Below are 26674 nucleotides of genomic sequence, written 5' to 3'. Positions count from 1 at the left end.
TGTGCCCCGAGGCAGTCAAGCCATCCATCCCAGAGGAGGCGAAAGCATTAACAATATGGTGGCTGGTCAGCTGACACAATTCCCTCAAGTGAGCACAGAAGCACAGGAAGGTAAGGCACAGTGGGATCTGCTAACTCATACATCCCACCCTCTTCCTTTGTCACCAGTGCTCATGAAAACAACACAACTCCCCGGGAACTACTCTTTGACAGGTCACAAGCTGAACCAGAAATTTCTCCAGAGGGTTTAAAGTCTGCAACCACAGGGCATAACCACCATAGTCACTATACTTTGTTCTCAGTGGAGCCACCTAGCAACTGCTAGAGAGCAGATGGGGAAGCCTCCAAGAACAATTTTAGGAACAGCATCTTAAATACCAAGGGATGGGCCCCCTCATTAGAAGTCTCTTAGTAGTCACTATGAAAAGAAACCCATGGTCTATCTAGACTCCTTCGATCTGTGGCTGCAGACAGTGATTTCTCAGTCCCAGAATGCACTGGGAAGTGTGGACACAGCCTCCAAGGTCCACCCCTTTGCTTCTGCTTCACACGTAGGCATCCCACACCCTCTCTTGCTACTTGTCATCAGCTTAGAAGATGAATTGAAAGGTCAATGCAACGGGAAATGGGGAGATCCCAAGAAAAGGATTTTATGTGATAGAGACATTCTTCCCCTTCCAGGTGGAGATCTGTTTCCCAGCACAGGCGTAGATAGTTTGTGGATGGGCAAGAAGGGAGTTTCAGTTTTCAGACTTTATGAGGAGGCCCTTGGGGATGTCAACCAGAGCCCCTCTGCACTGTGGTCTAGCCTAGATTGAGTTGTGCATGCGCACACAGCCTGTCCCAATTAGTCCAGTGGAGAAACTGCTCTCCCAGCACTGATAATGCTGTCACCACAGCCTTCTGACATCACATCTATTACCCAGCCAAATTGACACAACTGGCCACGAATAGGAGAAAGAAATGTGGCAGAACCTCAATAATCTGAAATTCATATGTCTACAGGGCCTCTTTTTCTGTCCTAGAGACTGAACCGAAGTGGAAACAGCCCATTGTACAGTTTGTGATCATCTAGATAGGGAATGGACTAAAATTTGCCCTGATTTTACCTTTTGGAAAGTGTACAATGTTAAGTAACATCATTGTCTAATAAGAGACAGTTGAACCTATTCAATATTTGTTCAACAGCAATACTGTGAACCCAGTCTCGAGTTGGGATGTACATAGGTCTTGTGTGAAATGTAAACAAAAGGAAAGGCATGGCCCCGGAGGTGTTATAAACTATACCACTATTAGGGGAAAGAAAATTTCCTTTCATAAAGCAACTGGAAAAGAAGTCAATACTATAAACCATAAGACAATAGAGCAGAGAATGTCTAGGTTGAAGGCTATAAGAATTTAACACTTACAAAAGCTCACTAAAGCTAGAACGTAGCCCACTGTTGAACATGTGGCTATTTGCAGCTATTTACTGTCAACAACCACACACACACACACACACACACACACAGTAAATAAGTAAGTAAAGCAAGCAGATTACAAATACTTAATACTATTTAAAATTTTAAATCCATTCATTAACACAGGTTTGGGGAAGGAGTCTTCCTAGAATTCTGCCCTGTGTTAGCTAATAATTTGTGCTAATCATTACACGATGACTGAAATTACCAAAACCTTATTTTTAAATGTTATGTAACTCTGATTTTACTGTACTTCATAAAACCCCTCCCCCACTCCCTTTCAACTGGTCTACATTTGTTTTTATGAACCCTCCCAAATCTTGGGATAGAAATGCCCAGATCTCCAGAAATATATCCACTCAAAAATGCCAAAAATGTTAAGTACTAACAATGCAAAGAAGAAATACCAAAACGGACATTCTTTGTTTCCTCCTTATTTCTTTCTTTCTGTCTTTCAATTCACCCACTTTCCATCCATCTTTCCAGGCTTCCTTCTATCCTTTATTTCTTCTTCCTACCTTAACTTCCTTCCACTATTCCATCCCTCTTTCTATCCTTCCATCTAATCTGCAAACACTCAAGGCCTGCCAGATATCAAAGAAATAGAGTTGAACAAAATAGTCATGGCCCCTGTCCTCTCAGCATTTAGAATTTCTGCATGGCATGCAGAGGGATTGAACCCATCTCAAAAATTTGAAATTTCTTGTGATGTGGAATACACACATACTCTGGGTCTCTCCCTTTTTTTGCAAGAGGCTGAGCAGATGTAAAAATAGCCAACTTCAAGAGCACCAGGCTGTACTCCAAAGTTCACAGTGGAAAAAGCTGGTGTGACAATGATGGACAAGTCATATTGGTGCCAGGAGACCTGGATTCAATTCCAAATCTTCAAGAATGGATGCAAACAAAAGGCATAGCAATGCCCTAGTACATACTCACTCCTCATTCAAAGAGATTATTATTATTGTGAGAAACCCAACAGAGAGCGCTTCCTTGGCAATAATAAACATTGTTGTATTCCTTGATTTGACAAATTTGTATGACTGTTGACATTAGCTTTTTAAAAATATATAATAAAAGTAATAGTAATTTTCAAGATGGTGTTCAAGCTTGGAGCTCACCCAGGCTTTCGTGAACATAGTGATTCTTCTGTGTTGCCCGTAAGGGAAAATGCTTCGGGCTGTAACAATTCATACATTCTCAAAATGGTATCACTTCTTAGAAAGTTGATGTCAATGATGGAAACCAGTAGAACCTCATCAACAAATGCCAAAAAAAAAATCTTCCAAAATTTTGGTTTTATTGACCTTAGTTTTAATTGTTTCATTTGTCCCCTTTTGTGTATGAGAACAAGTCCAGATTCCTTCAAATTCAGAACTTTAAAAAAGTAGCCAGAATGCCATTTAGATGAATAGTTTTCTTCTCTTTAGATCTGAGAATTTATAAAGCACCCCTTCTCTCTATAAAGTAGTTTTCCAAGGCTCTCCCCAGGAAGTAGGTGAGTACCAGTCCTAGCACAAAAGATGGTCTGGCTTCTTAAGTGACTTTGGTTCTCTGACAGAGTCATAAATACGGGTTTCTTATTGTCCAGGATGTGGACCTTTCCATAGGAGAGAAGCTTGAACTCCGATCCTATGACCAGCTTGTCACTTTGGAAAGTTCTAGGAGCTCAAGAAGCTGGCAAGGGAAACTTCCACTCAGAATACATCTTGCTCATCTTGGAAAAAAAAGCTTCACATTCTTGTGCCTGAGTCAGATCCATATTTTCAAGTTCTCTTGGCACTGAAATATGCATTCCTAGTTGGTACACAGATCCATGCCCCGGGGACACAGAAAAAGGCCTCCACTCCAGAAAGCTTGGATACTTTTAGAAGCACCTCTGCAGTCTCAGGTCTAAAACTTTCCATCTGTCACTTTCTCCTCCCTTAGGTAGCTCACTTGTTTCTGAAAATCACGTCTCAAGGAAGGCAGGGAACTCCCGTGATCAGCTGACTTTTACAGACTGGACCTGAGGGTCATAGAGGCCATGCGGCTTGTTTGTGACTGACAGGTAAGGGTCTTGAACATACTCATAAGCCTCACATTTTGGGGCCTCTAGACTTCCTGGACCACACCCCGTGGCACATCAAGGATACTCTTTCTACCATTCCTGAAGAAACCAAAAATACTGGTTTTCACTAGAGCCATGGTTTCTACTCTTGACTGCACATCAAAATCACAGGGGCGCCTGGGTGGCTAAGTCAGTTGAGTGTTTGACTCTTGATTTCGGCTCAGGTCACGATCTCATGGTTCATGAGTTCAAGCCCTGTATAGGGCTCTGCAGTGACAGTGCACAGCCTGCTGAGGATTCTCTTTCTCTCTCTCTCTTTCTCTCTCTCTCTCTGCCCCTCCCCCACACCTGTGCACACACACCCATGCTCATGCAGACACACACATACTCTCTCTGTCAAAAATAACCAAACTGTAAAAAAACCACACAACTATACTCATTTAAAATGCAGATTCTCAGGCTCCGCCCTCCCTGATATTCCAAGTAAGGGTAGGATAGAAAATACGTATTTTTAGCAAGTTTCCCAGGTGATTCTGACACACCAGCTCAGTGCTTCTCAAAAATTGGCATTAATAAAGCCCAGAATAAGAGCAGAATGAAGCTATTTTCTCCTTGCAAGACTGAGTGGTCCAGCTACTGAGGCCACCTAATAGTCCTTTGCTGCTGAGTGCTTGAAAAATAAAATTCGTCAATGCTTTCATCAGAAAGACTGATCGACATGGTGGAAAATGGCACAGTGTAGGGCAGGAAACCAGTCTTTCGGGTCAATGGTCACGTAATTCAAGCAGGGACATTTTCCAAGCCAGGCGGCCCTGCGTGAGTCACTTCACTACTTCTGGGGCTCAGGAGCTTTATCTGTCAAATCAGGCTAATGAGGCTAAAGTCACCTGAACCTGAAGAATGGTGGAGGAGGCAATGCCTCATGCTCCTTAAAAGGAAAAACTGGTAACTAAGCCCGACTGCGAGAGACTTTTAAAATCCCCTTCTCGGCCAGCCTACAAGTTGCAGTCTGCGTAACTGTCCAAGAGCAAAGTTTGCCGAGAGGTGCCTGTAAGTAGGGGCACGTGGGTGGCTCAGTGGGTTAAGCATCTGACTCTTGGTTTTGGCTCAGGTCATGATCTCCTGGTTCGTGGGTTCGAGCCCCGCGTCGGGCTCTGAAAGGTGTCTTCGAGCAGAAGTCCCTCCAGTGCAGAACACGGTTTCCCAGTTCCGGTCGAATCATGCCCCAGCGTCTAAGCTAGGCAGGTGAAGGGCTTCACAAACTGACCCCTCCTCACCTCTCCTCCTGGTACTGCTTCTTGATAATCCCTCCTCTAACCTATCCTACAAATCAGAGGTTTGCCTATTTTTCTACGTAAGTTTTTACCGAAGCACAGCCTTCCTTGTCCATTTATGTATTGTCTATGGCTGCGTCTGTGCTACAGAGGCAGTGCTGAGGAACCGCGAAAAAGGCAGTAGTCTGCAAAATCCTCAGTGTTTACTCTCCAACCCCTTTACAGAAACGTTTGCTGACCTCCGCTACAGGCCCGTCTTTTCCAGAAATTTTTGGCCACGACCCACAATAAGCACACGTTACAAGGAGACCAAGCATACACATAGATACTTGTGGGCATGTTTATATATACACACTTCTCAGAATAAACGTTTACCTTTACTAAACACGATGCATTCCAACAGGTTTCTAGCCTACTCAGTTGCTTTTCACAAGCTGCTCATGACATTTCACTAATCTCATGACCCCAAATGAGTCTTGATTCGTATTTGGAAAACATGTCTTCGGACAAACCAAACAACTGGCTACTGGTAACACATATCCCCTGCTCTCCAACCTCTTTTTTCTTTCTTGGCATCGATCCCTCCATCTGGCAAGGGCCGGTCCTTTCATCTCTGTGTGTACAAATCCTTCCCATTCTTTAAGAACTAGCCCAGCTTCCAGATCTTTCCTGGAGTCTCCTTTGAACCTCCAGTCCCAAAGCATTTTCGCATCTCCCACAGCATTTTTGCTATTCCTCTATCATGGACACTTAAAGTTTGTGCATTGTAGAATATCATCTGTGCATCTTTCTAATTATGTAACCAAAGACCTGAGTTTCTTAAGGTGTGATCTTAAGCACTTGTATTCTAAATACCTTCTAGTTCAGGGTCTAACCAGTTTGGGTAAGAGAAGAAAACTGCCCAGGATGAAATTTCTTCAGAACCCCAACATAGCCTGAAGTGCTGTCATTATGACCAGTTAACGTGGTTTTACAGCAATCTGTTTAAGCCTGACCAAACAGGACTTTAGTCTCAGGAATTCAAGGATGGTTTGACATCCGCACCTCGATCATGATATTTCATAACGTGCATAATAAAATAGAAAAGAAAGTATTAGTGTATCACTAGGTCCTGAAAGGGCACCTGATAAATCCAACAGCAGTTTCTAATAAGATTCTAGCTAAAATGAGAATGGGAAAAATTATATATAAACCTGATCAAGATTTTACCCCCATCAAAAAGCAATCACCACAACGGATAGTAAAAGAGTCAATCCATTTCCATTAAAGTCATGAGTTATCACCATTATTTTTAAATACAATTTTGAAGATTATACCTAATGCAATAAGAATATGACATAAGAGGTATAAATATTAAAAAACGAAACATAAAAAATCTTTTAGTCATAGATTATATGACTGCATACCTTAAAAAAAGTCACAAGAGACTGTAGAGTTTTTAGAAAAGAAAATGCTAGAAAAGAAAATATCTATTAATAATAGAATGTCCTAAGGTGGTTTCACCTCAGAGACAAGGCATATTAATCAATAGCTTCTCCTTATATGAATATGCACCAAAGAAATTAGAAAGAAAAACGAGGATATCAACATTAAGATCAAAGCTGTTAAAAGCTCTGTAGGACATATGGCCCAGTTTCTTCAATTAATAAATTAGAGAACACGTGAAAGGATGATATGCAGATTAAAAGATACTTAAGAGAGGGGACACCTGGGTGGCTCAGTGATTGAGCACCCAACTCTTCGTTTTAGCTTAGGTCATGATCTCAGTGTGTGGGTTCGAGCCCCACGTTAGGCTCTGCACCGACAGCATGGAGCCTACCTGGGATTCTCTCCCCCTCTCCCTCTCCCTTGCTCACTCAATCTCCCTCTCAAAATAAATAAATAAGCATAAAAAACTAAAAGATAAAAGATACTTAAGAGATATCAATCAGTTATAATATTAAGATCTTTGGATACCGGGGCACCAGGGTGGCTCAGTCAGTTAAGCAGCCGACTTCAGCTCAGGTCATGATCTCACGGTCCATGAGTTCAAGCCCCACGTCGGGCTCTGTGCTGACAGCTCAGACCTGGAGCCTGTTTCAGATTCTGTGTCTCCCTCTCTCTGACCCTCCCCTGTTTATGCTCTGTCTCTCCCTGTCTCAAAAATAAATAAAACGTTAAAAAAAATTAAAATTAAAGATCTTTGGATCCCAACTGGAAAAAAACTATTAAGGAAGGGGTGAGAATAGGAGAGAAATTATTTAAAAATTACTTTTGGAGTTCCACTTCTGCATTTCTGTTTAGGATGTAGAAATCTCCAAGAGAATGTTACTCCTATCCCAGTAATAAGAAAAGGCCAGAAACCTACCAAATCATAACTTTTCTTGAACCCATCAGAAACCTGAGATCACAAGGCAAATAAAGTGAATTCCAAAAACTGACAACCCCCTTCAAGGAGAAACAAGACACAAAACTGTCACCCCTTTGGGAGAGCATAGGAAAAAGAGGATGCTTCCATATAAGTAAAAATTAAGAAGTCACATAAGAGGCTCAAAAATTCTTAAAGGCCAAGTATAGTCATGTTAGTCATGTTAGTTTAAAATTGCTTGGAATCCCCAGAAACAAGGGACACACTTCCAACTCACTGGGTGATCACAGAAAAGACTGGAAACAGAGAGAGAGAGAGATATGGTGGTGCAGGCATGCAGGTAAGGAGCAGCTTCTGAGACATAAGCATGAAGCCCTTTGAGTTCCCCAAACCTTTCTTTCACAGGAAACAAAAGGCTTAAACTTTTGGAGGCACAAGTTGCAAACTTTCTCATCCTGAAAGCCCATGCAAAAATCCATTGCTATGGGAATAGGGTTTGAAGCAAAAACCTTCTCCCTTTGGAGAAAGGGTAGGAAACCTTTCTGGGCCCAGAATCTTACATCAGTACTAAGCAGAGGTCCTGAGTCCTGTCTCCCTCTCTCTCTCTGTCCCTCCCCGACTTGCTCTCTCTCTCTCTCTCTCAAGAATAAAGAAATTTTTTTTAAAAAGGAGTCTAGAGGGTTTTCTGGCTTGTATCTTTGTTCCTTCATTCATTTGTTTTGTTTCTCAAATTCTACATTGGAGTGAAATCATACAGTACGTGCTTTTCTCTGATGGACCAATTTCACTCAGTGCCCTCTGGGTCCATCCATGTTGTTGCAAAAGGCAAGGTCACATTCTTCTTATGGCTGAGTAATATTCCACTGTATGTATGTATGTATGTATGTATACATACATACATACATACACACACGCACACACACACACACACACACCACACTACACCACATCTTCCTTATCCATTCATCTGTCAATGGACACTTGGGTTGCTTCCATATCTTGGCTATTTGAAATACTGCCACAATGAAAATAGAGGTGCATATATCTTTCCAAATTAGTGTTTTCGTTTCCTTGGGGTAAATATACATCATACACAAAAATAAACTCCAAATGGATTAAAGACCTAAGTGTGAGACATGAAACCATAAAAAATCCTAGAAAACAGACAGTTTCTCTGACATGGGCCATAGCAACATTTTTCCAGATATGTCTCCTGAGGCAAGGGAAACAAAAGCAAAAATAAACTATTGAGACTACATCAGAATAAAAGTTTCTGCACAGCAAAGGGAACTATCAACAAAACAAAAAGGCAACCTACTGAATGGGAGAAGATATTTGCAAGTAATATATCTGATAAGGGGTAAGTACCCAAAATATATAAAGAACTTAGGAAGCTCAACACCCCCCCCCCCAAAAAAAAAAAACCCAAACAATCTGATTAAAATATGGGCAGATGACCTGAAGGGAGATTTTTCCAAAGAAGACACACAGATGGTCAACAGACATATGAAAAGATGTTCAACATCACTAATCATCAGGGAAATGTAAATCAAAACCACAATGAGATGTCACCTTATACTTGTCATAATGGCTAAAATCAACCACACAAGAAACAACAGGCGTTGGTGAGGATGCGGTAAAAGGGGAACCCTCATGCGTTGTTGGTGGGAATAGAAACTGGTACGGCCACCATGGGAAACAAAATGGAGGTCCCTCAAAAAATTAAAAGTAGAATTACATATGACCCAAATAAAAACAAACAAAAAAAAAATGGACAGAAGAGACGAGGGTATCATAGCACATATCCCCCCAGGTTTCTCTGATTTTTTTCCCTCTAATTATCTCTTCCTCTAGCATTTGATTCACAGTGGGGTCACAGGTCTCCAAACTGGGGTCACAGAGGGCTATAGCCACCCTCTCCAGTAACATTACGTCAGCAAAAACCTACCAGTGCCAAAGCTCTCTTCTCCACACAGAGAGCACCGTCCTGAGTCCATCAGATTTGAGAAGAATCTCCATCCAGCTGGGGTCTCATACACAGGAACCTTCATCGATTTGGCCACTCTGAAAAATTAAATTCAAGGCAACAGTCAATTCATATCTCTTTTCCTTTCTTTTCTCAGCACAGAAGGAAGTCTTTAGAATTTATTAACTCCATAACTAGACTTCAGAACATTCTGGTCAGTGTTGACATTTTTCAGGATGTTAAGCCCTAAGGTAGAAAATGACAAATAGCCTATTCTGATGTTTCTCAGTTTTGCTTTCCCCATAACACAGAAAATATTAAGTTAACGTATAGAATATTCTCATTTATGTTTCCCTTCTATAAATGTTCCTTTATCTTTATGGTAAGATCCCACTTGGGGAGTTCAGAATCTAAATTAAGAGGGAGGCTGGTTACAAACACTTTGGAATATTGTTGGACAATATCTACAGACACACACACACACACACACACACACACACACACACACACACACGTAGGACTTTTAGGATTGAAAGACTTACTCTACCAGCTGTTAGAAATGTTGATAGCTAACAGCTCACAGATATGTCTCCTACTCTCTGTTAAAGAGAGATACCTCACTCAAAATCATGCTCCCTTTGGGGCACCAAAGTGGGGCACCACTTTGGGGTGGCTCAGTCGGTTAAGCGTCTGACTCTTGGTTTCAGCTTAGGTCATGCTCTCACGATTTGCAGGTTCAAGCCCGCCTCAGGCTCTGCAGCTGGCAGCATGGAACCTGCTTGGGATTCTCTCTCTCCCTCTCCCTCTGACCCTCCCCTGCTCGCACCGTCTCTGTCTCCCTCAAAATAAATAAACAAACTTTAAAAATATCATGCTCCCTTTCCTGGGTCAGTCCACATCCAATGACTGGTCAATGTGGGATATTTAAAGGTCTAGCCTCCTTGCCCCTATTTGGCCTAACTCTGTAGGGCCATTTCAGCTCTAGAGATCCGCGTAGGTTGGCTGAGGTCTTTGTTGTGACTGCACTGCAGTCCAACCTCTCTCTTTCTGTCCAATCCCCTTCCTCACTCCCCCCAGCAGGTGCTGGTTTTGAAGACACGTTTGATCTGGATGGGCAGAAAGGAATAAATTTCCCGCAAGCAAATCTCTCTCCGAGCTGCTTCCTGGGGAGCCCAGTGTAGGACAGTGCGCAACAGAATAAGAACACAAGATTTTACACAAAATGATCACAGAATCACGATTCGGAAGAACCGAAACCACCCGGATGTCCACTGAGTTGAACAGACAGAGGCTCTGTGATATAGAAGGCGCTACTTTAAATTTCGCTGAGCCTACCACCGCTACATGCAACCCCATGATGAATCTCACACACATCATATCACGTAAAAGAAACGGGGAACAAGAAAATACACACTGTAGCGTCCCATTGACATCCACTTCAAGGACAGCTAAAACTAATCAATGCTGTCACAATTCAGGCTCAGCAGAGTAGAGAGGTCACGTGTTTTGTTTAAGATTCCACAGAGGTAAGAGGCAGAGCTAGAATTTGGACCCACATTCTGCTTAATTTCTGCTCACGTTCCAGTCCACGATACCTTGTTGTCGCCCCAAATGTTTTAAGAGACATACAGATCTCAGAGAGTATGTTGGGGAATGATCCAGTTCTGTGCCAATGACCTAACGAATTTCATCTTTCCCACAAGCAAGCAACAAAAAGCAAAAAAACACCAAATGCCTGCCGCTAACAAGATCTAGTTTTTCAAAGGGTATAAGCACAGAAGGTGGCCAGGAACGGGAACCAGGACGGGTGTCTTGGTGAAGAAGAGGAAGAAAGATGCGTAAAGGACAGAGGACACAATGCAATCATGATTTCATTAGGTTTTTTTGTTTTCTTTAGGTTTTACTTTGTGGCCAGCTGGAGAAAACAGAATATCTAGAAACCCTTGCCACAGGAAAGCAAACACCTTCCTTTCCATAATACCAAATATAGTTGATGTGTTCAAGATCTGGAAAAATTTTGTGCTAAATCTCTTTCAAGTTTGCTTTGAAAAGAAGCACTTTTTAGATGTCCCAGGGTTATATCAAAGGTTCTGTTGTGTATTTTTTTTAGTGGCCTAAGAAAGATATACAGATCACACTTATATCCTGGTAGGAACAATGAAAGAAATCCTCCCCAAACTGTAGATCAAAGGTAAATTTTCACAGCCATTAATTTCATAGTCAGAAGCTGAAGGAAGGAGGTGGAATAAGTCACACAGAAGCTTCCCAGTGTCAGCACAGAGTAAAGCCTAGGTCAAAATTCATTTAGCAAATATGACTGTATATGATTGCCAAATAGAAAGTGCAGCATGAAACAGACATAAGGGTAAGAAAAGGGGTGGAGAGTGTGGGGACATACATTTCCTGGCTCACACACTCTTGCAGGTTCAAAGCCAAGTTGGCAGATCTAAAGGGAGGGGAAAGGATTTCCCTAGCTCCCACCCTTCCCAATTAATCACTGTCAGGAGGTCATAAGGCTGAGGGCTGAGGCTGGAGTTTTAGAGGACCAGATACTTCTATAACTAGGAGCCCCAGACGCAGCTATGCAAGCTAAGAAAACAATATGGGTAATTCAATCCCGGGATCCTGAGCATGAGCTGATGGTGTCCTAGAGTAAGAAAGGAATTCCCTGCCCCCACCCCCCACCGCCCTCCTCCCTCTACTGAACTTGGGATCCATCCCAAACACAGCATTCAGCAAATACCATGCTCTAGACTGGTGTTTCCACAGGAGACCCCCCTGGAGATTTCTGACAGCTCAGAATGAAGCCGCTCACACTGAGGGTCTTCACCCCCTCTTGGCCGCTGCCACCACGTGGTGGAGACAAACAGAAGAACTCACTTTCTAGGAAAGACCAGAGTAGGAAGCAAAAGCAAGAAAATCAATCTCAACCCCAACTGTCCTGCAAGTGGGAGTTGACTTCTGGTAGTTAAACAAAACAAAACAAAACAAAACAAAACAAAACAAAACAAAACAAAACAAAACCAAAAGGCCCCTGGTGGGTGTAAGCTTCTGGGGATGAGTTGCAAACCTCTAAAAATGTGGCTTCAGTTTGGAAACAGCCCCCACCTATCGTTCCATCGGTTTCTCTCACGCAGCTCATGCCAAGCTCTTCATAACCGGACCATTTCTCATTTTCCGAGGATGCGCTCTCATTTTTGATGTTGTCAACTAACTACTCCTGCGTCCTTTTTCATGCTTTGCGTTTTACCCGGATTAATGCTTTCGAATCTCTGTCAGAATACTCCACGTTGCTTCAAGACCGATCTTAAGTGCCCTGCCACCATGAAGCCTGTGGCAGACGCTGCTAGGTGACCAACAAACCCATCTCTTCTCCCAGACACACAGCGGGATTACACTTCCCGACCCCCCCCCCCCTCGCAGTGAGCTGTGGGCCACATGGTGAAGTTCCAGCCAATGGAACTTGAGTGGAAGTGACGTTCAGATTGGGCTATTCAAACGTCCCATCTTCCATGTTCTTTCTCCTTCTGCCAGCTTCATGGGGACAAGCCTAGCAAACCTGGAAGCTATACATTGAACACGGTGGGCCCACAATACGAAAGGACCTAGGTCTCTAAATTGCCATTTGGAGCGGAATCAACCACCAGTCAGGAACACCTGTCTTTAACTTTTGATGACTGAGAACCTTGTGCTGCGTTTGAGGGATTACACGTTTTGAGACTAGCGTTGTAGTCACAGGCTCCATTATCCTAATGAATACAACCATTCCTCTTCATTATAATAAATCCAGGGGCGCCTGGGTGGCTCAGTCGGTTAAGCGTCCGACTTCAGCTCAGGTCACGATCTCGCGGTCTGTGAGTTCGAGCCCCGCGTTAGGCTCTGGGCTGATGGCTCAGAGCCTGGAGCCTGCTTCCGATTCTGTGCCTCCCTCTCTCTCTGCCCCTCCCCCATTCATGCTCTGTCTCTCTCTGTCCCAAAAATAAATAAACGTTAAAAAAAAAATTAAAAAAAAATAAATAAATCCAAAGTAATGCTTCCTGTGACTCTGTTTCCTCTCACTTGGCGGGGGCCTTGTTCGTGTTGTCATTGTCGACGTTGTCACCTTCTTGAACTTTTCTTCCCCACACAGACGCACACCACCATCACCACCAATGTGTTAAAAGCTCTCCGAGGTAGGAACTACATCGTATACCCTTTTACGGCTCTCCGATGTTTAGGATAATAGAGCACCTTGTCAGATTTGCCCTTCATAAATTCTGTATGATTTCAGTTGACTAATATCTATTATTTAAGCAGTGTGGGTGGATGGCAGGGAACAAAGTATCCCTATTTTCTGGACTTTTTTTCCTTGTAGTTTCCTAAAAATATAGCTAAGTCATTTGTGCATGTTTTATTTAAATTAGTCATTTTGAGAAAGAGAATTTCATCAGTTATTAATGAGTCAGGCTACCACAATGAGACCAAGGCATTTCCTGGAAATAAAGATCTTGTAGAATTAGGGCAATGACTAACTGAAAACAAAGGTTTGAGGAGCAGGAGAATATATTTTTCTATTTTACCAGTCTGGTCATCACCCTACCTTCATGCGATCAAACAAGGTAACAGATACAAAAGTATCCCAACAGGGCTCTAAAATCTCACCAGGTGAAGGCATGCTGACATACGATTTTTGTGCCTTCAGTGTAGTGCACGACCACAGTAGTTATTCAAGTATCTATTAACCTAATTATACAGTACTACATTATTATGTGTGATATACTCTGCTGGAATATCAATGGCTAATGACACTCTTGTAGCATGTGAGAGAATAGGCAAATATACAATGATTAATTATATCAAGTACACGAAGCATACCCAGCTGCTCTTGGAATGCTACTTCGAGAAAGTTGCAATAGACTTAAAGAGCGCAAGATCTGGGTTCCTCTTCCTTTATCTTCAAATGTCCACTTTCTTGAGAGCCAAGGAGGGCTCATGATTCTTATTTCTACACAACGAACTCCCAGCCCCCTTTTTAAAAGCCCCCAATAGCAGAGAGTAGAAGATATTTTCATCACATATATCCAACAAAAGACTTATATGCAGTTTACATTTAAAAGACTGATACAATAATAATAAAAAAAAAAAGGCACATAACCATTTTTAAAAGCCTTGGGCAAAAGTCTTGAACAGTCACTTTACAAAAGAGGATATTAAATTGACCAATTAACATATGAAAAGACGCTCACCGTCAGTAGAGATCAGATAACTGCAAATTAAAACTACAGTGAAGGGGCGACCTGGGTGGCTCAGCCAGTTGAATGACCCTTGATTTTGGCTCAGGTCATGATCCCAGGGTTGTGAGATCAAGTCCCATATCAGGGTCCAAGCTGAGCATGGACCCTGCTGAAGATTCTCTCTCCCCCTCTGCCCTCTCCCTTGCTTGCCCTCTCTCTCCCGAAAAATAATAATAACAATAACAATAATAAAATAAAACCACAATGAGATAATACGACACACCCACAAGACTAGCTGAGAAGGTGGTATTGCCTAGTCCTGGTGAAGATTGGGAATTCACGTATTGCTAAAGGAATGCAAATCAGTACTGACTGTGGTATATTTGTTTACGTGACATATTCACATAAAGGAATAGCACAGAACAGAGAAAATGAACAAACTACCACTACATCGAAAAACATGAATGCATCACACAATATAACATTGAATTAAAGAAATCAGCATGGAGGAATATAAGCTATATGATTCAATTTACACATAGTTCAAAATAGACAAAACTAATCATTGCCATTGGTCTAGGCAGTTGTCTTTGGGATAAGACATGAAAGGCACAGGCAACAAAAGCGAAAATAAACAAGGAGGACAACATAAACCAAAAAGTTACTGCACAGCAAAGGCAACTACCAGCAAATTGAAAAGACAACCTATGGAACAGGAGAAAATATTTGCAAACCTTATATCCAATAAGGATTTAACATCCGGAATACGTAAGGAAGTCTTACAACTCAAAAACAAAACGAACAATCCAATAAAAAAAAAAAAAAAAACAGGCAAAGGATCTGAGTAGACATTTTTCTGAAGAAGACATACAAATGACCAACGGATATATAAAAAGATGCTCAACATTACTAATCATCAGGGAAATGCAAAATCAAAACCACAATGAGATATCACCTCACATCTGTTAGAATGGCTATTATTCAAAAGACAATAGATACGAGCTGGCAAGGATGTGGAGAGAAGGGACCCCTTGTGCACTGTTGATGGGAATGCAAATCGGTACAGTCACTATGGAAAATAGTAGGACAGTTCCTCAAAAAATTAAAAATAACTACCACATGATCCAGCAATCTGACTTTTTGAGTATATACCCAAAGGAAATGAAAACAGGATCCCCAAAAGATATCTGCACGTTCATGTTCATTGCATGATTGTTTACAGTAGTCAAGATGTGGAAACAACCTACATGTCTGTCAACAGATGAATGGATAAAGAAGATGTGATATGGATATACAATGAATACTGTCCTGCCGTAAAAGAAGAAGGAAATCCTGCCATATGTGACAACATGGATGAACCTGGAGGGCGTTCTGCTACGTGAAATAAGACGGAGACAGAAAGACAAATAGTACATGGTATCCCACGTACATGGCGTCTGAAAAAAGTCAGACTCCCAGAAACAGAGAATATATTGGTGGTTGCCAGGCCCTAGGGGGTGGGGAAACTGGGAAGACACTGGTCAAAGGGCACAAACATCCAAGTCAAGATGAGTAAGTCCTGAGGGTCTAATGTACAGCATGGGGACTCTAGTTCATAACACATACGGTACACTTGAAATTTTCTGAGAGTAGCATTCTCACCGAAAAAGAAGTAACTATGTGCAGTGATGAATGTGTTAATTAACTTGACCCTAGTTACATTGGTGACAGTCACTGGTGATAGAAGTCGGGATAGCCCTTATCTCCAGGGAGGAGGAAGGAAGTAGTTCATTGAAATGGGGAACAAGGGATCTTCAGGGTCCCTGCTTTGTTGCTTGTTCGAGATGGTAGTTGCATGGGAATATTCCTTTGTGAAAAGTCCTTGAGCGACGCAGGAGTTGTCCTTCTCTTTACATACGTTAGACTTCAATAAACATTTACTTAAAAGAAAAAGCCCCCTGCAGTATTTATGACTAAGGCCATGTTTGAATTGGTCATGTTTACATAATCTCAAGAAATAAACTACTACAAATGGAGTTTAATAGCATTCTGGATATTCTGGTTAATGTCTAGCCGACATTGACATCTAGCAGAACTGCCCGAGAATGAGCCCGTCGGTATTTTCACGTCGATGAGTTCACTCCCAGATCCCTTCTTTGATGTCTGGCACTGTCGAAGGTAAAGAAGGGCTAATGTGAGTCTGCACTTTAAAAGCATTTCTAAGGCAGCCTACTCACCTTCCAAATATGAATCAGGCAGAATTCAGTTAGGCCTTACTTTCCAATAGCCATCGTAAAGTGTCCTCTTTTTTTCCCCCATTTAATAAATCTTTATTGATTGTTCCTGAGCTACTATACTAAGCACGGGGGACACAATGTTAAATCAAACACACGTGGCTCCTGCCTTATGTGTCTTAGGGTCAAAGACTAACCAGCACATATAAAAATTTTATTAGGATGTGCTATCATGGAGGGATGCTCATCAGTTGGGGTGGGAGGAGAACTTTAGTTAGGAATTCCTAAGAAGTGACATTTGACCTGAGATCTAGAGAATGAGTGTTAGCCATCTAGGTGTCTCAGATGGGGTTCCCTAAAGGCAGGCCCTGAGACACAGATTCCTCTACTAGAAATTCATCATGGAGAGGAGTGCCTGGGTGGCTCAGGTGGTTAAGCATCTGACTTTGGCTCAGGTCACGATCTCACAGTTTGTAAGTTCAAGCCCCGCATCGGGCTCTGCGCGAATAGCTCAGAGCCTGGAGCCTGCTTCAGGTTCTGTGTCTCCCTCTCTCTCTGTTCCTCCCCTGCTCACACTCTGTCTGTCTGTATCTCTCTCAAAAATAAATAAAGATTTTAAAAAAAGAATTTTTTTAAAAAAAGGAATTTATCATGGAGAGATGTGTAAGGGCTAGAAGACTAGGACGGAGAAGGGGAGGAAACCAAGCAATACTGTGATCTCAGGCATGGCTGTGCAAAGAGTAGCTTCAGCCAGACGTTTCCCTGGGACTCTGGACTGTAAGCCTTGCCTCCAAATTGTCCTGATCTGTGACAAGCTTGTTGGTCTTTCAAACCCTCACTTTGAGCTATTGGCGAAAGGCCCCTGGGGGAGAAGGGCTTAAACTCACAGGCATTTAAGTCCACTCTTACACTCACCTTTTGGGTGGAACGAGTCACACTTCCAGGTAAAATAAAATGGGAGGCTGTCATAATAAGATGACCACAAAAGTTTTTCAACCGCGTATATAAACTTGAGCAGAGAGCTGCCTGTTCCTGAGGCCTGTAATAGCTCAGCCTGGTCTAGACCTCAAAACTCACATATTAAATCACACCTTCCCTGCCCATCCCTATCAGAGAGGTTGTAAAGATCAAACGAGATGGTAAATAATGAAATGAAAGGGCTCTAAGAACCACAAAATGCCCTACAGAGTAAACGCCTGATCACTGTTTTTTGCTTTGGATCTTTCACTTAATTCAAAGGGAAATGGACATTTCATTTAAAGAATATTTACAAGAAAAAAAAAACAAGCGATAACTGCATATCTTATGTTCCCTTTAAACATCTAGTTTTTGGCCAATTGTAAAACAAAGGTGGACCCCTAACCCAAGGGCCTCTGCTGCTTTATCTAGAAACTTCTGCACTTGCATTTCAGATAAGTGTTATGGGGGAAAAATAGGATCCTTCTCAATTAGATTATACATTTTGTTAGGAAACATAAGGCAGGCATATTTCTGAGGATCTTGACTTTGTTTAAAAGGAAAAAAAATGGCTTTGGGAAATTGACCAAAGAGCCTAGAGAAAAATATGTAAAATGGAAACAATCACAGGTTTGCACTCCCAAGCTAGTAAATAATCTGGAATCCTCTATCTGGGAATTAACAAGTGTCTGTTTACAATCTTGATGCTTGAGCACTTTGATGTAAACTGGTTCTGGTTCTAATTATTTTCAAGGAATAAAAATTGTTGAAAGGCTAGGGCCGGTGAGTTTGAAGCCCCAAGAGTTCCAGCTAAGCTGAGGCATGGAGAGACAATCATCAGCAGTCTTCCAGATTCCTATGAGATTGCTTCCCGGGCAGCAAAAAGTGAATTGCCTTCTTGTATTTTTGTTTTGCTTTGAATTCCTGGTTACGTAGACACCTTACTGAAGCTGTTTTAAACTGCCTATGTAATACAGTTGGAAGATTTAGAATCAATGCATTCACTCCTACAGGCCGAAAGTAGTCAGAAATCATGTGACAACTTGAACCCAGGAGATAATGTGTCTCTGTAAACAAAACTTCTCTTTCTTAAAACCTTTTCTTTCTTTTCTCTTCTGGATTCAATTAGCATCGTTTCCTGGAGGATATTATAGAAATCTTACTGATCCTATGTTGTAAAACAGGAGAGAAGGAACATCTGGGCTTTGGACATTAAATAAATATACACTGTAAATGGATACTCATTCCAAAAGAAGAACAAAGCCCAGGGTAAACTAGTATTTGTATAATGCTACATCACCATCCATGGCTAATACCACAAGCAGAGGTAAACACTGAAATAGGATGGCATTATCAGTTTTCCTAAAGCAAACATCTGTTCCTTGCTCTGGTATTTCACATTGGATTCAGTTTCAGCAGTGCCACAGGGACCTCATGGTTTGTCCCCAGTGTTCTATGAGCCTAATTTTGACCCTGAAATGGTTCATGTGAACATTTTCAGTCTAAATTTGACAGAAGAGTTTTGGCAATCTATCCCCAGAGCAATATGAAAGGGGGAAAGAAGAGAAGCATGAGCAGAATATTCCACATGCTGGGTCTAAATACAAGGAAAAGATTGATAAATTTAATTAGTTAAAATGTGTAAAAATTTCTATCTGTCAAAGACACCAAAAATAGGGAGGTAAGCCATAGACTAAGGTGTTTGCAATCCATGAAACTGAAGGATTAGTAGCCAACTTAAATAAAGAAGCCCTGACAACCACTATGATAAGTTCAGTTGACCCATGCCATTCACAGAGAAGGAAGATTAATTGGCCAACAAGAAAATATACAGTAAATCAAAGAAATGAAAATTTAAAAACAGACAGACATTGTCAAAATGTCACACTTACCATGTAAAAAAAAAACAAAAACAGAAGACAAAAATCTAATAATACCAAGTGTCGGTGGGAATGTCAGAGGAAAATGGAAACCCAAACATTGATGGCAGAATTGTAAATTAGTACACTCACTTCATAGGGCAATTCGAGAATTCCTAGGGGAGTTAATAATACTCTATGACCCAGCAAGCCAGCCTCTTGGTATCTATCTTAGAGAAACTGGTACGTGTGTGCACAAGGAGGCATGGATCAAGGATGTCTCTTACGGCACTGCTGGTGAGAGAGAAAAAGAACAAAACCATAAGCAACCCAACTGTCCATCAGTAGGGGAACTGACAAACTGATTTGTTTATACAGCATCAAATAAACAGCTGTGATTCAAGGGCCCCAATACATAGATTGCAAAACACACACACACGCACGTGTGCACACACACACACACACACACAAAGGAGAAATTAAATGTGTATTTTTGTCTTGCGATATTATCTTAGATCGCTGGTATTCCAATTACTATTTCTCCCTCACTAGAACAAATTGAAAACCTAGTGGGATATCATTCCTACTTCTAATAAAAGATTTCAGGCATTTGCAACTCTGAAGAAGTAATGGGACTAAATGACTAAATGAAGACACCTGATACCTGGTTCAGAGAACTATCCAGAACCTGCCTGTGCCACCAGAGCACAGAGGAACTAGGAAGATCTTCCTTGTCCCAATAGCTATGCCTCTAAAGGCAGGAAGCAAGTCCGTGTCCCTTAGCTTGCCATAATTAATTGGCCTGGGAATTTCCCAAGATTCTTAGTCAGGTCTTTCCACTTGTATGCATAGAGCTCAAAACCAACTTCCCTTCCTTCCTTCCTTCCTTCCTTCCTTCCTTCCTTCCTTCCTAATTAAGAGAGGGTGCTTAGATTCTGTGTAGTATAAGCATTTCCCCCTCCCTTTTCTCTCGCTAACCTGTCCATCAACACCACAGAGAAGAATTCACTAGTTGTGCATATGGTTCTTAACAGAGATTGTCATTTTCAGCTCACTTTAGGGAGTTAGTTCTTGGTTCCTTGACAGAAGGAAGACAAAGAACCTTCTGGACACAAAGCACTCAAAATTCCAGGAGGAGATGTCTGCACAGAGATACAAAGGCCTTTAGATTTGGTGGGGTTCCCTCTGGGAATGTGAGCAGCGTGCTGGGTTTGGAATAGACCCCACAAGTCATTCTCCTGGTGTTTTATCTCATGGGGAACTCTGACATGTGGCCGAATTGATGACCCAAGTTGCCGTTTCTGGGAAAGTCAGCACAAGCCATCGGGCAGCTCTCTCTAAATGGGCTCTGATAAAATTAACATTCATCAAGGGACACATAAGAAGTCACCCACCTAACAGGAACCCCATATTCAAAAATGCACCTACCCTTCCAGGATTTCCACCAGTCACTCAGGACCGGGTTTAATCTTGCCCCTAAGTGTAAGGAAACTCCATGCCACATTAAATTCTGCTCTAACATCACTGTGTCTTCAACCTTCTTTTGGCTTTAACGACGCACGGTTATGAGGAAAGAAGCTGTTGAAAAAAAAGGTGACGTCCTTTTGTGGGAAATGAGTTTCACGACCCAAGGTAAAGCTGAGTAGACAGGAAAGGTAGGCAAACGTGGCCGCCTGAGGGATCAAGTCCAAGCACCTTCACAGGAGGATGGGCAGTGGATCACGAGTGCCTGAGTCTCTGTCTAGCTCCGCCCTTCTTGGCTCTGAGACTGTGGCCAACTTACTGAAACTCAATAAGCCCAGCTCTTTCCCCTGTGAAATGGAATAACAATGGGAGGGCTAAATGGGGTGATGCTTGGGAAGCCCCAAGCACCCAGAGCAGGTCATGGACATCAGCAACAGCCATCAGCGTCGTTGCCTCTACAGCTGCTGCTTCCTGCCCCCCTCAGCCTCCCGCCGTACCAAGCCGGTATTCTTCTAGAACCTCCTCAAAGCACCATGCGGCTTCAGACCCTTGTACACATAGTTCACTTGGGTGCGGATACTCTTTGTGTCATTCAGAGCCCCAACAGGAATAGATGATCCACTCAAACTGAGTAATTCGAGGAGAGTTGAAAACAGGGACTGTTGACACAGGTGTGGGCAGCCGAGAGGGGGAACATAAGGAACACTACACGGCCCCAGGGCGAGTAACATCACCCCACCCTCAGATTCATTCCTGGAATCTGCAGACAGAGCTGGGTGCACGGGGCAGCCTGGCAGGAGCCATGACCTTCAGAAGAGGCGCGTTGCCAGTGCACGGACTCCTCTGACACGTATATAAAATGTAATTTACATTCCAAACCTAAATCCCTCAAATACCAGTGGAAGCAAGTACATGAGACCGTTGAAAGTTCAGGATAAGATTAAGTTGCGGTGGATGGATTTCCAGGGAGGAATTGCATACAAAGGGCTGACTGAAAGGGCGGATTATCTTACTTCTAATTAAGTGTATGTCAGCTGACCAAGTCCAATGCTATGAGTTTATTATGAGCAGGTAGGAGATTATGGTAAAACTGGCCCCTCTTTCCTTTTGTGGGATTTCTTAGAATTGAAACGCTTATTTCACAATAAAACTTCAAAGACAGAGTAAGGTACACACTTCTCATGATTACAAGGAGCACCTTATGGGCTTGATGTTTCTTTTAACATCTATTGGAAAACACCAGGTGAGATGGACCGAGAACTATATTCCTTACAAGACTGTGGCAGGGGTGTCCTCCAAAGATATTTACTCTCATTGAACACTTTTTAAAGAAATTTTTTTTCAAGGTTTATTTATTTTTGAGAGATAGAGTGTGAGCGGGGGAGAAGCAGAGAGAGAAGGAGACACAGAATCCGAAGCAGGCTCCAGGCTCCGAGCTGTCAGCACAGAGCCTGATGTGGGGCTTGAACTCATGAACCATGCGATCACCACCTGAGCCAAAGTCAGACACTTAACTGACTGAACCACCCAGGCGCCCCCCATTGACCACTTTTGAAGAGCAAGAGAGAAGGAACGTGTCGAATAATCTCAAGCCACGTCAAGGATTCACAGCAAGATGCCTTCCCAAAGAGGCCTGAGAGATGAGGAGGTGGAAGGGCAGCCGGGGGAGCAGAGACACTCCTCCAGGTCCTGGATCGCAAGAAGCTGGGAGCTCAGCAGGGAGGGCGGGCAGCCCAGGGGCATGGCGAGTGGGTGGGGGTGACAGCAGGGCTCTGTGGTGTCTGAGCAAGTCAAGCCCTCTTCGCCTGAGCGGTCGGGTTCTGGGGTTCGGCCCCCAGGGAGCCAGTGGGGAAAGAGGAGGGAGGAAGGAAAATCAGGGGCTCGCAGGCAGAGCGACCTGAGCAGTGCCGGCTGTAGCTGAGATGAACTCCCCCTCAGAGGGCCTCTTCCTAGTCGTCTCTGGGGGGACGGAGACCAAAATAGGTTGGCAAGAACACACAGTTCCTGAAATTAATTGGAAAAGCAGAGACTCCCCAGGGAAATGAGGCCACTCAGCTGCCTGTCTCCCTTCTCAGAGTTCGAGGCACGGGAATATTTATTGTTTATGTGTGTGGATCCATTCCGTACGACGGCCGCTGCTGGGCCTAAGTGGGGACTTTGGAGAAACTTCAACACAGAGGGAGGGTGGAGTCAAGAGAAGACAGGATGGCTTCTGGACACTGAGAACCAGGGGGTACAGTCTCGTGCGAAAGGAGCAATTCTCTTTAGGTCAAGGTCCCACGTCCTACGGTGAAGGGATGACAGAGATAAACGGAGCAGTAGGAGCACCACTGGGTACGTCAGTCCAGAGCTACAGCCCAAGCGTCACCCTTGTGCTAAAGTCACACCTTCTTCAAGATCCAGTCATTTCCAACTGTCCAAAGTGTTGCCTCACACTGCTTTTCTTAGAAAAGAGCACTTTAATGCCAGCTGCTGAAACGCTGTCGTAATAAATATTCAAACGTAGGTATCCTCAATAGGAACACTGTTCCCTTGGATTGTGGTATCCTTACACAGTGTACATCCTGTGCAACCGTATGCAGCAGCTGTCCATCAGCCTCCCCTGAACTTGGGCAAAGTAGAAGCTACTGCTGTTAAGTCCCCTGATCACATTCCTGGTGTACCTGTTAAGTCTCTTAATCACATTTCTGGTGTACCAAGGGGTAGATCATACGCTCCTCGATGGTCATAGGACTGAGAGTGGACCTGAAAGCCCACGACAGTCTTGCAACAGTTGAAGACAAGGATTTGAATGAAACATTTTATTTTTCTCCATCCATATGGCCTGCCCATTAGCACTGGTGGAGGAGAACTTGGGAAGTGTGCATGTATGTGAGACCTCACTCATATCATACCCAACATACTAAAACACATCCACATATCATATAAAAATCTACACTTCACTCCAAAAGAATCTTGAAAGGATTTTTATAATTCTGTTTTTGAAATGACGAGGCAACAAGTTACTCAAGGAACCACTGGCAACCATTTCTCATTGATCATGTGTACTCGGGGGGTCCTTTCAAAATGAAAAGATACACTCCACAAATGATTTTCCAGGGTGAGGATGATTTCTTGGAGACTGAATTTGATGACGAAGGGTCAATATGTTGCATGTCATACACACTAAACTAGGCAGTTAGTCATGTCAGGGTTGCTGTTTTCTTGATTTTTGAAGCTAATAATGTTTTCAGGTCTGTAATTTTAAGACCATGAGTACTGAAGGCCCGAGGCTAGGGGGTGAGAATGCTAATGCCAATGCCCTGGGGCACGTGGGCATGTGTGTGCTTGTATGTCAGTGTGAGCATGTCTGGGTGGGCCGGTGTATATACACATGTACACGTATGTATGCGTGTGGAGTGTGTGTATCAGTGCGTGTACACGCACGTGGGTGTGTGTGTGCGTTGGGGATAAGGGACGGTGGTGAGACTCATCAGACCCATGGGTAGTTTCCTACTCAAGAAGGTTCCAGGGGCAACACTTCATCTTCTCGTGCACTCTATCCCCACAACATTCTGCATATACCATACTTACTTCCAGAAGGTCCTACCAATTTATCTCTGCACATTCCTCCCCAAATTCTCTCAGCTAGCTCACGTCTTCTCTGCCAATACCCAATGCCATTAATTAGGCCCATCTGGAAAACCAGGTATGGGTACATGCACTCCCCACACACTCGCCTAGCACTAGGCGATCAACTGAGCTTCTCTGAAAATCTCAAGGCAACGTTCCAAGGGTCAGAAGAAAGAAATGATCATTCACTTTAAGTGGTTTTCTAGCCGGATGAAATAGGACAGTTGTGGGATGTTTTTTATCCTCATGAAACCAAACGTGCATTTGCAGTCCAAATATAAGCAGCGAAATGACTCCCATATGACGGAAACGTTTATAAACTTGCAGTAAGATGACATCTACAGGGGGCCCAGATAATGTCCCCAAGGGCCTAAGCCAGTATACAAGCTTGGACAAGTTTCCTTCCACTTTTGCCTAGCTGCTAGGGCTTAACTATTCAGCCTCTCTAAAGAGGCGGGTGCTTCCCACATTTTCTTAATAATAGCGATCACCCAGAGTACTTATGAAAGATACAAATTTTCAGGTCCCTCTGCTAGAATATCTTGAATTAGAGGTCTCGCTTAGGGCCCAAGTGTCTTTACTCATAGCAAGTAATGTTTCTTGTTTGCAGGAGCCTCTTATTTCTAAGAGAATGTATATAAAAAAGAAAAAGGACAAACAATATGCAAATGAAAGTGATCAATTAACCTACATACGCATCTACACGCCGGATGTTGATGTTAATAACTGAATTTTGATGCACATATTGCTTAAGAAGTCCTCACGGGCTATTACCTGATTGGGGTCCGGACGCACATTGACACTGGACATCAGGGTTAACACAGATGCGAGTCTATCGTGTAGGAACAGGGATGCAGGCACTCGAACCCTGGCAGGCCGAGAGGCAGCTTGTGCGTCACCATGGCAACGTTCCTTGCAAATGTGAGCAGAACAGCTGGCCCCCCAAACCTGTTACATATCCCGCTGGCTTTGAATTCAGACAAGCCTGGGTTCAAAGCACAGCTCTTACCCTTTCGATTCTGTGACCCTCACAGGCCAGTGCTTTTCCTCTCTTATCTTGGGTGTCCACATCTCAGGACGTGGGCGGCTACTGATACGACCCGCTACTGGACCAGTTGGCCTTGCTTTGCTGGCTTCATGGGAAGCGCTCGAGAGGCTGTGCCTGGAACAGGGGTGAGCTTCTTGGGCGGACAAGCTGGGTTCAAAGCCTGCCTCCAGCTTTCACTAACTCTGTGGCTCGGCTAAGTCACCGCACTTCTGCGAGCTTCGGTGTCCTCCCAGGTAGAGATGGGGTGGCCACGGCATCCAGTGAGCACTCCAGGAACACAGTGCAAACTAAACGGTGGCAATCGTCACCCTGGGTAGGGCGAGCGGGGGCTTTTGAGGATTTCCCAGGAAAACAACCACCCTTTGGCGACAGCCTGCAGGGAAACGGGGGCTGACTGAAGGGTCTGCATCTGAGGGACGGCTGTGCGGGACCAAGACCTGCCACCACCACACTCCTCGCCAGCCGCGTGGACTGCCCAGATGGTCTCCTGGGAAGGGGCTGCATGCGAGCCGCAAGTGCTATGATCTTGGGAGCCCCGGCAGGGAGCGCTCATAGCTGAACTTGGCAGTGAGGGACAGTCCGTGCTCCCCGGAAGAAATCCTCTGCTCTCCTACAGTGCCAGGCACCCCTCAGCCACAGCCTTTCCACCCGAGGTCCTTGCCCGCCTCCTCCGCAGAGAGGGCTGTGTCCTTCTCTGAATGACAACGCCCAGCACATGGCCAGGCAGGATTGTCAGAAACTCAATGGCGGAGGGGGGGCGGGGAGGTTCTAACATGCAGAACCCCACCTGCTTTGAAAATCACCATAGGCAGAAACAGGAGCTCCTCCTATGAACAGAAAGACAGCTTGAGAACCCCTGACCTTTCCGAGCAAAGAAGGGAGGTCCCAACAAATGCAGGTTTGTTAAGGAAATCAGCATGGGACTCCTGGGTGCTGGGTAGAAACCTGTGGGTGGGACCAGGGCTCTGCCTGACGGTGCAGGGGCCTTGAGGAAGGTCACACACAGGCCTCCCTAAGTGTCTCGCCCAAGTCCCCTTGACCTGGATGATTCCGCTAACGTGTGGCTGCTGCTGAACCTGCCAGAACAGAAGGGACATGCACTGTCCTTTTGACCTGTCCTGCAGGACTTCTGTTTTCTTTACTGGGAAATAAAGCTCAAGAAGGTGGAATTCAAAGAAGGGAGTGAGTGTAGAGTTAGTTGTCACCAGAGGA

At 43.6% G+C, this 26674-nt stretch overlaps 1 protein-coding gene across 1 annotated transcript in view; it reads right to left on the bottom strand.

Annotated features, from left to right (window-relative positions):
* PGM5 (phosphoglucomutase 5) overlaps nucleotides 1-26674 on the bottom strand; it is a 183106-nt gene that overhangs the window by 62897 nt on the left and 93535 nt on the right. Inside the window, exon 7 of the mRNA XM_042964222.1 lies at nucleotides 9079-9194. Coding sequence (XP_042820156.1) covers nucleotides 9079-9194 — 116 coding nt within the window. The remainder of the gene's footprint in view (nucleotides 1-9078; nucleotides 9195-26674) is intronic.

Source organism: Panthera tigris, chromosome D4 (assembly GCF_018350195.1).
Source record: "Panthera tigris isolate Pti1 chromosome D4, P.tigris_Pti1_mat1.1, whole genome shotgun sequence".
In the NCBI taxonomy this organism is placed as follows: domain Eukaryota; kingdom Metazoa; phylum Chordata; class Mammalia; order Carnivora; family Felidae; genus Panthera; species Panthera tigris.
Note: the sequence above shows the minus strand (reverse complement) of the source record. Positions and strands in the feature narration are given on the sequence as shown.